Consider the following 15,160-nt stretch of genomic DNA (forward strand, 5'->3'; position numbering starts at 1 on the left):
CAGCAGGAAAGATGCAGCATCTGTATACCTGTATATTAAGGAACCATAATCCAAGCCCCAACCAAATGTGGAAATTAGTATTCAAGAAAAATTTCAGGTATTAAAATTTGCATTAGTGCAAATGAAAAAGTGTATCAATATTCTGACAACAAACAAATAGTATTTCCAAAGCAGCGGTTCTTGCCTAATAACAACAAGGGGAATATTATAATTTATCTATGTTAATGTTGCATTTCATCATTCAACTTTTATGAACTTATGAATCAATCGAGAAGCATCTATATCATTAAACTAATAGAGTATTAATTTAAAAAATGGAAAAACATTAGAAGATAGGCTGTATTTCATACTCTACATTCCAAGGAAATGTACATTGTCATATATTTTCTTTTTCAGGACTTACTTCTCAAGTTTTATATAAACACTAGTAGCAGCACGATATAGATCAAATGCCATTTGTTCTCCTCCATCCTCTTCAAGTATTGTACAAGCATCAGTATATAGCTTAATAGCTTCTTCAGGCAGGGAATCTTCCAAAGCACTGCATGAGAGAGGGAAAGGTATTATGTGGGAGAAAGAATTCCATTACTAAATAGAAGTGATATTTTGATACACAAATTTGACAACAATTTGGATAGTTATCACATTTCAAATAAGTGATTAATTATGTTAAGTAAATGATTAATGAATGAAACAAGGTGTCACAATTTATTAACTCTAAATCGTGGATAATTGTGTTCAAGTGTATGATTAATGAATTACCATACTTTGTTATATTCATTAATCATCAACTGAACGAAATTAACCATGTATTTGAACTGCGTTAACCACCTAAATTGTTGTTGAAAATTGCGTGTCAAAATAACACAACTCTATACATGTGTCAAGATCCAACATATACAATTGTTTTTTGTTTAATGCAGCACCTGCAAGTACCATTATCTTTATCAAAGATAAAAAAATGTAGGCAATATCACGATGCAGTTACATAAGCACTAGCAGGCTTATGGACGATTTCTAATTCTTTACTAGTAAATCAAATATTCATTTCTAGTAGTGATTGGAACTTGGAAGAAATAAAATAATAGGTGGCCTCTATCTTATATTAAAAAAATCAGAAAAAGATGAGAAACATAGCTAGAAGGATAAGATATTGTCCATAATAGTAAAGGCAAAGTGCATCACAGAATTGAGGGGGGGAAAAAAAGCACCAACTCTGCCCAATCTCTATACATATATAAATATAACACATTTGAAACAATCACAAGTAAGATACTATTCTAGACCAAATTAAGAAGTTATATAATATTGTAAGTGACAGAGTGGCTTGCTGCCAGAATCCATTGATATTAAGCCTTGCCAGAATCCATTGATATTAAGCCTTTTTCGCTTCAATTCGTCTATAAAAAAAGAGGATATATAAACAATATGTTTACCGCGCTCCCTTTGCAAGAGCATCTGATGCAGGTTGTGATCTCCCACATTCAATGTACAATTCAGATGCCATTCGATACAAGTCTCCAACGTCTCTCCAGTTTCTTAGTTCCTTTGACATAGCTGCAGCAGATTCCATGTTCTTAGCTGCATCCCAAGGTCTGGTTTACTTGTTAAAGAAGGAAAGTTTTAACATTGGCAACATGATATTAACATAATATAATAACAGTTTTAATATAATGGTAATGAATTTTTTGATTGTGTTAATTAAATAGAAGAATAGTAATTAATTAAGGATACGAAGAAAGCATCTCTTGTCCCTTTGAAGCTTTTTCATATGCTGCTTTTGCTCTATCGTAGTCCTTGGCAATTCTAAATCCAGTTGCTACATAGAAATAAGAGGTTTCTAGATTTATCCATCAAAATAAAAAAGAATAATTAAGAAATGCATACCAGCTTGCTCGTAAAGGATAGTAGCATTTCTCCAATCTGCATTCCACCTTGTGAAACTAAGCGTTGTTCTGAAACCATAAGGAAAGTAGGGTTAATGTGGATAAAATAAATCGAATTTATTAAAATGTTTTTAGGAATAGAGAGAAAAAAAGATCACAAGTTATCAGCCTTGGTTATCAAGTTGTGGGGATCAGAACTCGCCATGATCTCTCTCTCTCCTCTGCATCTGCTTAATTGCTAATTATGTTGTAGCATATCATCACAAGTTTAATTTTTATTATTTAAAATAATATAAGTGACTTTAAGTATAAAGTATAAATGATTTGTTAATTCAGTAGTATTCATAATTTATAGAGATTTTACATATGGCCTAACTTATTTCCATAATAAAGAAAAAAACAAATTTTTGGTGATGGGCGAGGCATCACTAAAACTGACATGTGATAAAAGGCACTATTGCCACAATGTATCCACTCAGACTCAGCACAGGCAAAAGCGTGTTGCCTTAAATATTTGAAAATTCAAATGCCCCACCAATTGCTTGCTAAATACATTCACACTCACACAAAGATTCATTAGATTTTTATTTTGCATACGAATATTCCACTTCCACTCTTCTATACACTTATATAGAATAAAGGATGATAATAAGCAAAGCATTTATCACTAACTTTTTTATGAAGATATTACATGTTATTTTAGGGACATACATACTTGAGACCTGTTAATAATAACAAACACCAAATCTCATTGAATTTTTAAAGGGATGGACTAACTAACTATGCATGCTGCTGAAAATTTGTTATTGTCAGTTTCTTGATCATGTTTGGTGTGGGTTTGCTTTCCAAAACTCAAATGGACAACACATGTGAAGCACACTTAGGGGTGTTGTGTTTCTTGGGGATGCTTCTAATAATGCCTTCTTCTTGTCAAGATGATTTAGATGCTGCAACTAGTGGCAGTGCTGTGTACATTGTTACTCTCAGACAAGCCCCTATTTCTCACTATCAGGATGAGTTGACCAGAGTTGGTAACCACTTCAGACATGGTGCTTCTGGGAGAACCAGATTTCAAAAACCAAGGTACACCATCCCTTTCACTAACTTTGTTTTGAAGGTTTAGAAAGTGTTTTGGTTGCATGTTTGGAGTCACACTGCCACTAGTTCATGGACAAGTTGTTTGAAAAACTTATCATTATATTTTGGTTTTTTTCAGACATCAAAATGTTACAAAGACAGATAATAGACATGGTTTTAACATCGCACAAGTTCATGATTCGTTGTTGAAGAAGGTGTTTAAAGGAGAGAAGTATATTAAACTTTATAGCTATCATTACTTGATCAATGGATTTTCTGTGCTAGTTACCCAACAACAGGTATGATAAACTATAGCCACTATTTAACAACACTAGTTCCATATGTAATTTGATAAACTGCTCTTGACATATTCTTAATTTTGAAATCAATTAAAAGGCAGAGAGGCTATCAAGGAGAAGAGAAGTGTCCAATGTGGTTTTGGATTTTTCTGTAAGAACTGCAACCACACACACTCCACAGTTTTTGGGTCTACCACAGGGAGCTTGGTTTCAATCAGGTGGGTTTGAAACTGCTGGAGAAGGAATCACTATTGCATTTGTTGACACTGGCATTGATCCTACACACCCTAGTTTTTCTGATAATGATAAATCTGAACATCCATTCCAAGTTTCTCCTCATTTTTCTGGAACCTGTGAGGTTACTCCGGATTTTCCATCTGGTTCTTGCAATAGGAAGCTTGTTGGGGCCCGGCATTTTGCAGCATCACTTATAACCAGAGGAATGTTTGATTCAACCGAGGACTGTGCTTCTCCTTTCGATGGTGATGGCCATGGCACGTGAGTATTTTGGCGCTTTGTCCATTCCTGTCAAGTGATATTTTGATGCACACAAATCGACAACAATTTAGATGGTTAACGCTGTTCAAATACATGGTTAATTACGTTCAAGGGATGACTAATGAATATAACAAGATGTCATAACTCATTAACTATCCATTGGTTGTAATTAACCACGATTTTGGACGTCATTGACCATGATTTTTAGGTGTTTAAATATAACAAATATCCATTATAACCTTCCGAACATATTATGTTCAAATATACATGATTTTCGAGTTTTCAAATATACATGATATCTATTAACCACAATTTGTGTTTAAACATGCACTGGTTAATTTTATTTTGTAGATGGCCATTGAGTTGCCATACTTTGTTATATTATATTCATTAACCACCTACTATAGGTAATGAACCATGTATTTGAATGGAATTAACTGTCCAATTTGTTGTCGAATTTTGTTTTTTTCATTATGTTCAGATGGTTAATGAATTGTGACACCTTATTATTTTCATTTAAACGTGTCCGTCTTCTATATGCATGTGAAATGGGGATATCAATATCAATCAATCTGTGATATGTAATATACAGGAACATAGCTTCTATTGCAGCTGGAAACCATGGAACTCCAGTGGTTGTTGCTGGGCATTATTTTGGAAATGCTAGTGGGATGGCTCCTCGTTCACAGTAACTACTCTTTAACATTAGTGAAAAATTAATTGTACCACTATTATAATCTTTGTGCCTGTTGTAATCTGTTTATGAGAGGAAGAAGTTGATAGCTTTTGCTTTTCAGAGAAGTGCTTGATTGAATTAAGGTTGCATTGAGAATCAAGATAACATAGACTAGCTCATCAATTCAGTGTAAAATGTTAGAACTCTAGATATTTGTTAGTACTTTGTAGGGTTCTTGGTTCTATGTATTAACTATGTCAGTGTTATGTGCATTTGGAAGATGTTTAGAAGTCACATTCATGTGACGAATTAATTATTATAAACTTGAGGAGCTTTAGAACATGTAAGGTTATAGAGAAACTAAGAAACTGAGTTTTTGCATTTTTTTATTCAAGAAAAACAAGGCCTGTAAAAAAGGAATGTCATATCTATTCTGTCTTGGAGCTCTAATCATTTCATGCGAGCATGATTGGTTTTTATTTTATTTTAGTTTTATGAATGCATTCCATTTCAATATTTTACAGCATTGCTGTTTACAAGGCACTATACAAGGAATTTGGAGGATTTGCTGCAGATGTTGTTGCAGCTATTGACCAGGTACACATAAAGACAGACAAGTGATTCAGTTCACAATTTTACATTTCTGATAAGGCTTAATGTTATGATTAATTTAATTGTTTACAGGCAGCTCAAGATAAGGTTGATATAATATGCTTATCAATCACTCCTAATAGGCTTCCTTCAGGCATTGCAACTTTCTTCAATCCAATAGATATGGCATTGTTGTCAGCTACAAAAGCTGGTATTTTTGTAGTGCAAGCTGCTGGAAATACTGGACCTTCGCCTATGAGCATGTCCTCCTTTAGTCCATGGATCTTTACTATCGGTGCCACCTCTCACGACCGCGTTTATAGAAACTCAATATTTCTTGGAAATAATGTGACTATACTTGGAGTTGGACTTGCACGTAAAATTCTGTTGCTCTTATCCTGGTTAGCCGTACATTAATTTTATTTTAGACTAACTCTCCTAAGGAGTTGAGTATTATGTTTTAATGCTTGAAGTTCCTATAATGACTCAATTGTTCATGTATGCAATTATAAACAAGATTTTAAATTTTTCTTTTATTACTTTTCCCAGCTGGCACATCTGAGAACACAATGTACAAACTGATTCATGCACACCATGCTTTGAACAATGACATAACAGTTGATGATGATATGTATGTTGGTGAGTGTCAAGATGCTAGTAAGTTCAATAAAGATTTGGTACAGGGCAACCTTCTGATGTGTAGCTACACAGTTCGATTTGTGCTTGGTCTCTCTAGTATTAACCAGGCCATAGAAACAGCAATGAATCTTAGTGCTGCTGGTGTTGTTTTTCCCATGAATCCTTCTGTGGATGGTTTTCAGCTTAACCCAACTCCAATGAAAATGCCTGGCATAATAATTCCATTTGCAAATGATTCCAAGGTGCATTGCCCATTTTCCCTCTTCAAAACAATATAGAATTTACACCCTGCCCTGCTATGTTTACATCCCTGATATTGTCCTTTTTTCATATTGGCTTTTATTTTACTAATGCAGCATATGTATATCATCTTTGATGTTTTCATTGTGTGTGTGTATTGTTTCAACTGTACAGATATTACTAGAATACTACAATTCTTCACTAGAAAAAGATGCGACTTCAAAAAAAATTGTTAAACTTGGGGCTGTTGCTAGTATTAATGGTGGATTTACAGAGAGCTATAGTAATGTTGCTCCAAAGGTTATGTATTACTCTGCCAGAGGACCAGATCCAGAGAACAGTATTCCTAATGAAGCTGACATTTTGAAACCTAATCTGGTAGCTCCTGGAAGTTTTATATGGGCTGCTTGGAGTTCTGTTGCCACTGATTCTGATGAATTTCTAGGTTTGCAAATACATAAACACATTTTACTATAAAGCAAATAGAAGTGCTAGCAAGTAGTAATGTAATCTTTTATTGGCTGAAATTCATGTTGGTTCCACACTTCCACTAACTTACGTGGGTCTCATTTCCTATGAGGTGGAATTGAAATCAATTCTCGAAGTGGTTCAATCCACAGTAATTTTGTTCAATATAACATAAGGAGTGTTAGAAACTTAGATTGTTTTGCTAGCACCCCTGTGTGCTTGAATGAGATGGTTTGAGTCTTTTCCCGCTTAACCAAAAGTCCTAAATTTGAATCTAGTCCTAGGAATGCAAGAGAGATTAGTCTTTGTAGTTACACGCAGAGAATACCTAGTTTACACCAAAAAAGTGTGCATTGCTAGCACTTTTCTAAAACAAAATATAGACAAGCTTAATTTGTTTTTTTTTTTCTTTTCCATGTTAAGCACAATATATTTTTTGAATTATGATCCGTCCTAGGAAATGTGAATTTTAATTTTACATGTCAGTATAAAGTGAAATATGAATATGTGATCAATATTTTCTACCAATAGGTGAGAATTTTGCAATGATGTCTGGCACAAGCATGGCTGCACCTCATGTTGCCGGTCTTGCTGCACTAATCAAGCAAAAGTTTCCCAATTTGAGTCCTGCAGCCATTGGATCTGCACTTTCCACCACAGCATCTCTGTATGACAACAGTGCAAAGCCAATAATGGCTCAGCGGTCATATGCCTCCCCAGACTTAAACCAATCTCCAGCAACTCCCTTTGACATGGGAAGTGGTTTTGTAAATGCTACAGCAGCATTAAACCCGGGATTGCTTTTTGATTCAAGTAAGTCACTTATTGAACTTCTGAATCACTATTTATTTAACTGCAATAAGTATATATAAGCTTATTTGACTTGTGTCTATTTCATGTACTTCATTGTAGGCTATGATGATTACATGTCTTTTCTATGTGGTATCAATGGTTCAGCTTCTGCAGTACTAAGCTACACTGGTCAGAATTGTTTGGTTTTTAATTCTACTGAATATGGCTCTGATCTAAACTTGCCCTCAATCACAATAGCAAGGTTGAACCAATCTAGAGTAGTGCAGAGAACAATACAGAACATTGCTGAAAGTGAAACTTATAGTGTAGGTTGGAGTTCTCCATATGGGGTTTCAGTGAAAGTAACTCCAACTCGCTTCTCTATTGACAAAGGGGAGACACAAGTTTTATCTGTGATCTTTAATGCAACTACCAACAGCTCTATTGCCAGCTTTGGAAGGATTGGATTGTTTGGTAATCAAGGTCATGTAGTCAACATTCCTGTGTCAATCATTGTTAAAATCTCACTATGAGAAGATAGTAATTAGCATGGGTAGTGTTTTGCTTATTCAGTAATTCATCTCAATTTTGCTGTGTCTTTTTAATTTTATCCTTTCATTGAGTACAAAATTATTGGTCAAAGTTTTATTTACCTCTCAATTTTTCTGTTTAAAATCCTAATTTATTTTTTATTTTTCTCCTATTCTTTTCTTTGTCGGGTAAAATATATGATAAATATTAAATAACTTCATTAACTCACACACAACTATGAATTCTATGTTTGAATCTGGAACAAAATACTCAATTTAATAATATTGATATTTATTACTTAAACTAAGACTTAAAGATTTATACTCTTTTACGTCGATTTATATATTTAACACATAAGACGTCTTAATTTTTACTAAGAACAATTTTTTTACCTAGTTTTAAATTTTTATTTAGTCAAATGCATCATGAGTTATATTAATCTTTTTAAAATTATGCTATAAATATCAAATATTTATTATTGTTTAATGATGACTAATATGTGTCGAGAAATCTGTTAAAAGATATAACATTCTCCCGACTAAATTTTTAACAAATATATAAGAGTTAAAAATCACCTTAACCACTTATTTAAAGTTTCCGAATCGCTCATCACTCATCAGTCGGACCAACTAACCATAAATGGTCCAACCCCAAATCTTTACTGACATTGAGAAGACTAAAAAAGTTGACCCTCCCTACCTAGAAAGGAAATTTATAACAAATAAAAAGTTGCAATTCCATATTTCCCGTACAAAAATCTAATAAAAGAGTTGTTAATATCGATGAACATTGCATTTAATACTGACCATGATAGTATGTTTTTTTGCTGCCACGTTTGAGTTTGATTTATTATTATTGAAAGCAGCATAGTTTTGGAGTCAACCAATGAATGAACGACATTCAACGAGATACGTAGTTGGACCACAAATTCATAAACTAAAACCGACAGCGCACAACAGTAAGATACCCAAAAGTCCTTTTATCATCACATCACATCCATCATGAGCATGCACATGCACAAGATAAATCTACCTAAACAACATTAAATTAAATTAAGAACAAATCATGTGAGAGAAGGCAGTACAATTAATCTAAGTAACTATAGTGCTTATTATTGTATCTAATATATGTTATAAAGAATCGATATTGGTTTGTTGATTTTTTCTTTTAAACAAACATTGGCTGGTTGATATGAAAAATATCACATTTTATACAAATGTTTAAGTTCCTTTTTTTCTTTTCAAAATCCAAGATGTAGTTAGGAATTTTCTTTTTTCAACTTTACCTAAGAATGGATCAGTTAAATATTTGAATCTCATAATTACCACTTTCTGTTCATGCATACAAGTAACCTAAGACTTCTCATGTTTTAATGTTCCCTTGAGTTAAAATGCAGAGAGGCTGTGAAACTTAAGCAAACCTTGAGATGATTCATGAATCTTAAACTAACGAATAATTTAACCGTCATTGTTATTTTATTAGATCATTTGCAACAAAGTTGTCACTTTTTTCTTTATAATTTGTAAAAAAAGATTGCAAATGAGGTCAAACTCTTCTATTTGACTCTAACGTTCGGTTTGACTAGGCTAGAAAATAAAAAAAAAATGCAGAAGGGAAGAATAAAAAGTTTGAGAAAAGGTATACCAGAGCCTCGGCATTATATTATTGAATCATATTATGTGGTCAATACATATAACGAATGGACTAATAGCTCCCTAATTACCAAACACTATGGAGTGAATGAAAGAAGAAAACAAAACTATCAACCCTTCTTATATCTAATATCTAATATAGCAAATAAAAAATGCAGCTAACAATAACATAGATGTTGCTGCTGGGGTTGTTTGCTTCTAATATTCTGCTATGTTAGAATTCTGAATAGTAATACTTCAATATACTGCATTTGGAACGCCGTATCCATCACGGTGAGATTTCTGCCATCTCCATGCAGTTCGTAAACTCTCTTCAAGATTAGTACGTTGCGCAGACCAATTCAGTTCTTGGTTGATCTTTGTTGGGTCACTATACACCTCCGCGTAATCGCCCGGACGGCGAGCAAGGTATTCTACTTTAATGTTCACCCCTGTAGCCTTTTTGCAAGCTTCAACAAACTCCTTCACTGAACTACCTGCGAACAGAACCGCAAAAATAACCTTGAGAAACCTAAGAAAATCAAAGCAATGGATTCATATATTCCAACTATTTAATTTAACCTACCCTTTCCAGTGCCAACATTGTAGATCCCAACTTTAGAAGGCTGTGCCTTTTCAAGAGCTTTCACATGAGCATCGACCAGGTCCGTTACATCGATATAATCTCGTACACAAGTTCCATCACCTGTCTTATAGTCTGTTCCTCTAACCTGCAAAGTAACAAAAAACACAACGACATTGTTGCATTCTCATACTTATGTGAAGATTCAAGTTTCAGGCAATACAGATATCACCATACCTTTAAGCCAGGAATAATACCGCGAGCTGCATCAAAGCAGGCACCAGATATTCGACCTTGCTCTCGCAATTCAGGTCTTGGAGCCTCACCCAACCTTCCTTCGGGGTCTGATCCAATCACATTGAAGTATCTGATGGTTTCACATTAAAAGAATGTATCAGTAAATTACCAACACATCTAATTCAAAAGTATAATCATGAGGGAATCTGGAAGCATATATCCCGATAAGATGTATAAACTATTTGAAACACAAGAAACATGTAAATGTAAAATACAAACCTGAGAATCATTACTGCCATATCTGAATTTCTAGAAAAATCAAGGATGATATCCTCTGCCATCTTCTTGGCTTTCCCATATGGATTAATAGGAACCTGCGGTGTTACTTCTGTAATCGGCATTTTTTCAGGTTCACCATATGTTGCACATGTACTAGAATATATCAATGTCTTCACATCATGTTTGGCCATAGTCTCCAATACCAACAAGGTATTTGAAGTTATATTGTGATAATACCTTACAGACATAAAAATTATAACTAAATAAATATAAACTGAAGTATATGAAACATATAAATTGTACCTAAAGAGACTATGTGATTTGTGGTACTTAAATGTAGATGGAGGAAATAAGAAACTGATAAAAGTGCCAATTTTCATAGCATATTCTACCAAAATTAACATACTTGAACAGAAACCAGAAGCACTTACTTAAGAGGATCGACAGTGCTTTCCCCTACGTATGCAACAGCAGCAAAGTGCATCACAGCGTCGAATGTGTTCTCCAAAAATATTTTATTAACCTGATAACCATTTCATTAAGCAAACTTTCATGATCGTTCCCCACATAGGCACCAATGGAAGTAAAAGTGTAACACCAAAATATTTCCTGTAATAAAAGAGTCTGTAAGGATACCGATATTGGATCTCCCAAGTCGGCATATATAAATTGAAGCCTTCCTGGTTCTGGAAATAAGTCTTGAAGAACCCTGATGGCACCCAAATTTCCTCGCGACAGATTGTCCTACAATATAGAAAAATTGTCATGTTTGAAGCAACCACGTTGATAGGTGCATTTGGCTTTTATAAGAGAACAATTCCATTATAAACGTACTACTATGGTGACACGATAGTTATCTTTCAGAAGTCGATAAGCAGCGTGTGAGCCAATAAAGCCTGCTCCCCCTGTTACTAAAACATGAGTGACCCCAGTTTCGTGGGTGGCAAACTGAAAAAGGGAAAAGGTGCAGAAATAAAAAAATAATAATTAGCTAATGAATGAGTAAAAGTTCAATACATTTGAATATATAAATAACAAAAACTGGGAAGGAAAATTATAACCGCAAAAAACCACTGTTGTTAAATAACAGCAATAGCGGTGCTAGAACGCTATAGCACAACAAAATTTAAACAAATCGACATTTTCTGCGACACTATTTAGTACAAATGTTGTCAAATATCAACTATGCAAACGGTGCTATAGCCCTGTTACATAGCAAAATTCGAACAAGCTCCTACTTAGTATTTTCCACAATCTGCAATTGACAACACTGGATATAACAAACATAAAAGATGCAAATACATTTAGAGGTTGATCATGGTATGAACATTTTAATGCTATCAAATGAATATGGAGATTACCGGACTTGGAGAATTCAAAGATGGAGATCGCTTGATCATGATAATACATATTGTTGTTAATGCAGCAGCAAGAAAAACTTTTCCAATAAAATTGCCTTTCCTCTTCGGATCCGCATAATCCATGGCTAAAAATAAAGGAAAACATAAGAAACTACATTTTCAAACACCAATTACATGATAAGTACCATAAAAAGAATGCAGCCAGAGCATTGGCAAAATTAAAAGAGTAAATAAATTCAAATATGGAGAGTATAGAATCTTACTTCCCATTGTATTAGGTCTGGTTGCCCTTGCCTGAGTTCTGGACCTAACAAAATTTAGCATTTGAGAAATCCCTCTTATTTTTAGTGTGAAGATTGAAGTCTTATTCCTTGATACCAATGATCAAATCAAGCTCCACTCCAAAACAGATCTTGAGAGACATACTGCATTAAAAATCAAACCATATAAGACATTTTCTTCTCTAGAATGGAAAAAAAACACCAAAAAAACAATAATAAAAACAAGCAACAAATTGACCCTAAAATACACAAAAGAGGTAAAAGGGTTGACATTAAAGTAAAAGATGAAAAAAGAGGTGGACACATTAAACAAAAGAATTAACATATAGAATTGAAATGGAATGACCATAAAACTTTTGAATGCAATTCACCAACAAACTTGAAACTACAAAGCTGGTGGAAGAAAAAGAGGGTATCAAGAATTTCAAGATCCACATTAACCAGTGCTGATTAATTGAAAAAGCAAACACAAAAGCCAAATGTCAGGACCTGCATAATTTGCAACACTAGTATAGTACTAAAAGACATGGAAATCAATTATGTGTAAGAGCATTAAAAGCAAAGTAAATTGAGAAAAGAAACAAACAAAACCGAACCCCCCCACAAGAAGAGGACCACCTTCCAATTTAAGGTGCAACAACCGATGAAAGAAAACAACAACATTTATGCAGAATATCACAATAGAGGGAAAGCAGAACAAAACACAGAAGAGACCACAGTTTCAAGATCCAACAAATGACGAAACCAAACAAAACCCATTATTACAACCAAACTGTAACACAACCCCAACTAATTAAAACACAAAGAAACGCATAAAAACACAAAATTTTCATAAAAACATAATTAGAACAGAATAACCCAGATACCAAAATCGTGGTGAGAGTTGCGAGATCTTAATAGAATAATGGGGAAAAGTCGAAATTGAAAGGTTTTTGATAAGTATAAGAAAAAGTGAAAGAAGAAGAAGAAGAATAAGAATGTGTACCAGAAGAAAAGGTGGAGAGAAATGTTGAAAAAGCGGGAGAGAAAATGGGAAGAATGAGAATGCAAATAAGGAAGGGGTGGTATTGAAAAGCGAGGAAGAGAGAGAAAGAAGAGAGGAGGGATAGAGAGAGAGAAACGGGGCGTGGAGTCCATGTTGTCAAACAAACGCACACTGCACGAATGAGAGAAACAACAACATCGTCCTAGGATCATTCAATTTTCTTCCTAAAAAATCCTATTAACCACATATTATTGCTTTCACTGTCTCACATAGGTTCAAAATAGGCCACCCAAATGGGAATACAATACACCCATTAAACTCTTTTCTTAATTCACCACATTTTCTTTAATTTAAACATTTTAATCTATTTAAATTCTCTTTTATTTTTACTAAATGATTTGAATTCTCATGTTATTTATCAAAATATAAATTAATCTTCTATACATTATAATAAAACAAACATGATAAATTGGCAAGTTTGACACGTGTCAACAAACTAAAGTGTTAAGAAAATATCAAGTTGGATCAATGTTGAGTAATAATTATAATAATATAATAATGTTGAGTAACATACATACCAACCAAGAGTGGCAAAGGCAACAGAAAGCATGAGAGCTTGAAATGCAATGTTGGAATTAAGAATATGAAAAGCTGCAAAATATATATTACCATTTCTAGATTCAGATAGAGGAAGTCACTCATCTTTTGGATGTTGAATCTAGATTTGGTCACTAGGTGATGAGTGGTTAGATTCAGTAGTGGTTGGATCAATGTGTATAACAAATTTTGAAGCAGATAATTCTGATATCAATTTTTGAGATTCATTCAATTCTCCCATAAGTACGTTATTGGATGTAGTTACTGAATTGCTTCGAACCTGTGAATATGAAATGAAATATCATGTATTTATAATAATTTTTAAATATCATGTATTTCATATAAATAACATACTTAAGTTATATATGTCATGTTCATTATTTTAAAAATTTTTATTTCATCTGATCTAATTATTTATTTATTTAATAATTATTGTTTTTATTTATTTAAAATTAAAAGTATTGTTTTATAATAAGTTTTGTTAGAAAGAAAAAAAATTCTTTGGAGTGGTGCTATCAGTAACATTTGACATGTCAATAAAATTTATGAGAATTGATATATATATATATATATATATATATATATATATATTAATATAACAATTTATTTATTAAAATGTACATTGTTTCCGTCGCACGCACGGGTTACACACTAGTAATAATTATAATAATGTTATACGTACCAACCAAGAGTGGCAAAGGCAACAGGAAGCATGAGAGCTTGAAATGCAATGTTGAAATTAAGAATATGAAAAGCTGCAAAATATATATTACCATTTCTAGATTCAGATAGAGGAAGTCACTTATCTTTTGGATGTTGAATCTAGATTTGGTCACTAGGTGATGAGTGGTTAGATTCAGTAGTGTGGTTGGATCAATGTGTATAACAAATTTTGAAGCAAATAATTTTGATATCAATTTTTGAGATTCATTCAATTCTCCCATAAGTACGTTATTGGATGTAGTTACTGAATTGCTTCGAACTTGTGAATATGAAATGAAATATCATGTATTTATAATAATTTTTAAATATCATGTATTTCATATAAATAACATACTTAAGTTATATATGTCATGTTCATTATTTTAAAAATTCTTATTTCATCTGATCTAATTATTTATTTATTTAATAATTATTGTTTTTATTTATTTAAAATTAAAAGTATTGTTTTATAATAAGTTTTGTTAGAAAGAAAAAAAATTCTTTGGAGTGGTGCTAACAGTAACATTTGACATGTCAATAAAATTTATGAGCATTGATATATATATATATATATATATATATATATATATATATATATATAACAATTTATTTATTAAAATGTACATAGTTTCCGTGCGACGCACGCACGGGTAACACATTAGTAGTAATTATAATAATGTTGAGTAATATACGTACCAACCAAGAGTGGCAAAGGCAACAAAAAGCATGAGAGCTTGAAATGCAATGTTGGAATTAAGAATATGAAAAGCTGCAAAATATATATTACCATTTCTAGATTCAGATAGA

General features: G+C 33.0%; 3 protein-coding genes across 7 annotated transcripts in view; 1 reads left to right on the forward strand and 2 right to left on the reverse strand.

Moving 5' to 3' along the window:
• Positions 1-2,216, reverse strand: part of LOC101512004 (gamma-soluble NSF attachment protein-like) — a 5,026-nt gene extending 2,810 nt beyond the window's left edge. The window contains exons 1-6 of one of the 3 annotated variants that reach the window (XM_073370186.1): positions 2,045-2,216; positions 1,888-1,955; positions 1,735-1,819; positions 1,437-1,595; positions 404-541; positions 1-28 (exon numbers count right to left, since the gene is read on the reverse strand). In XM_073370186.1, the coding sequence (XP_073226287.1) occupies positions 1-28; positions 404-541; positions 1,437-1,595; positions 1,735-1,819; positions 1,888-1,955; positions 2,045-2,091 (525 nt within the window). In that variant the 5' untranslated portion in view covers positions 2,092-2,216. Of the gene's footprint in view, positions 29-403; positions 542-1,436; positions 1,596-1,734; positions 1,820-1,887; positions 1,956-2,044 lie in introns of those variants that run through there. The other 2 variants (XM_073370187.1, XM_073370188.1) reach the window with 2 other exon arrangements.
• LOC101511454 (subtilisin-like protease SBT2.2) lies at positions 1,457-7,814 on the forward strand. 2 transcript variants are annotated; one of them, XM_004504110.4, is made up of 11 exons: positions 1,457-1,593; positions 2,700-2,969; positions 3,103-3,262; positions 3,360-3,760; positions 4,353-4,448; positions 4,961-5,033; positions 5,121-5,403; positions 5,577-5,908; positions 6,081-6,351; positions 6,906-7,187; positions 7,287-7,814. In XM_004504110.4, exons 2-11 carry the CDS (start codon positions 2,710-2,712, stop codon positions 7,697-7,699), a joined length of 2,571 nt encoding a protein of 856 aa, XP_004504167.1. In that variant the 5' UTR covers positions 1,457-1,593; positions 2,700-2,709; the 3' UTR covers positions 7,700-7,814. The 2 variants fall into 2 exon arrangements, with proteins under 2 accessions (XP_004504167.1, XP_073226286.1); XM_073370185.1 differs by lacking the exon at positions 1,457-1,593 and having other exon boundaries at positions 2,342-2,969.
• A 1,510-nt stretch (positions 7,815-9,324) lies between these two features.
• LOC101512552 (UDP-arabinose 4-epimerase 1-like) lies at positions 9,325-13,248 on the reverse strand. Of its 2 annotated transcripts, none has more exons than XM_073370565.1 (10): positions 13,055-13,248; positions 12,052-12,213; positions 11,789-11,913; positions 11,262-11,375; positions 11,064-11,171; positions 10,859-10,950; positions 10,428-10,664; positions 10,149-10,278; positions 9,911-10,059; positions 9,325-9,821 (listed from the first exon to the last, which is right to left on the reverse strand). In XM_073370565.1, the coding sequence occupies exons 2-10, from the start codon at positions 12,110-12,112 to the stop codon at positions 9,587-9,589; spliced, it is 1,251 nt and encodes a 416-aa protein (XP_073226666.1). In that variant the 5' UTR covers positions 12,113-12,213; positions 13,055-13,248; the 3' UTR covers positions 9,325-9,586. The 2 variants fall into 2 exon arrangements, with proteins under 2 accessions (XP_073226666.1, XP_073226667.1); XM_073370566.1 differs by having other exon boundaries at positions 12,936-13,248.
• Positions 13,249-15,160: the final 1,912 nt, after the last annotated feature.

This window comes from Cicer arietinum, chromosome 6 (assembly GCF_000331145.2).
Source record: "Cicer arietinum cultivar CDC Frontier isolate Library 1 chromosome 6, Cicar.CDCFrontier_v2.0, whole genome shotgun sequence".
NCBI classification, from domain to species: domain Eukaryota; kingdom Viridiplantae; phylum Streptophyta; class Magnoliopsida; order Fabales; family Fabaceae; genus Cicer; species Cicer arietinum.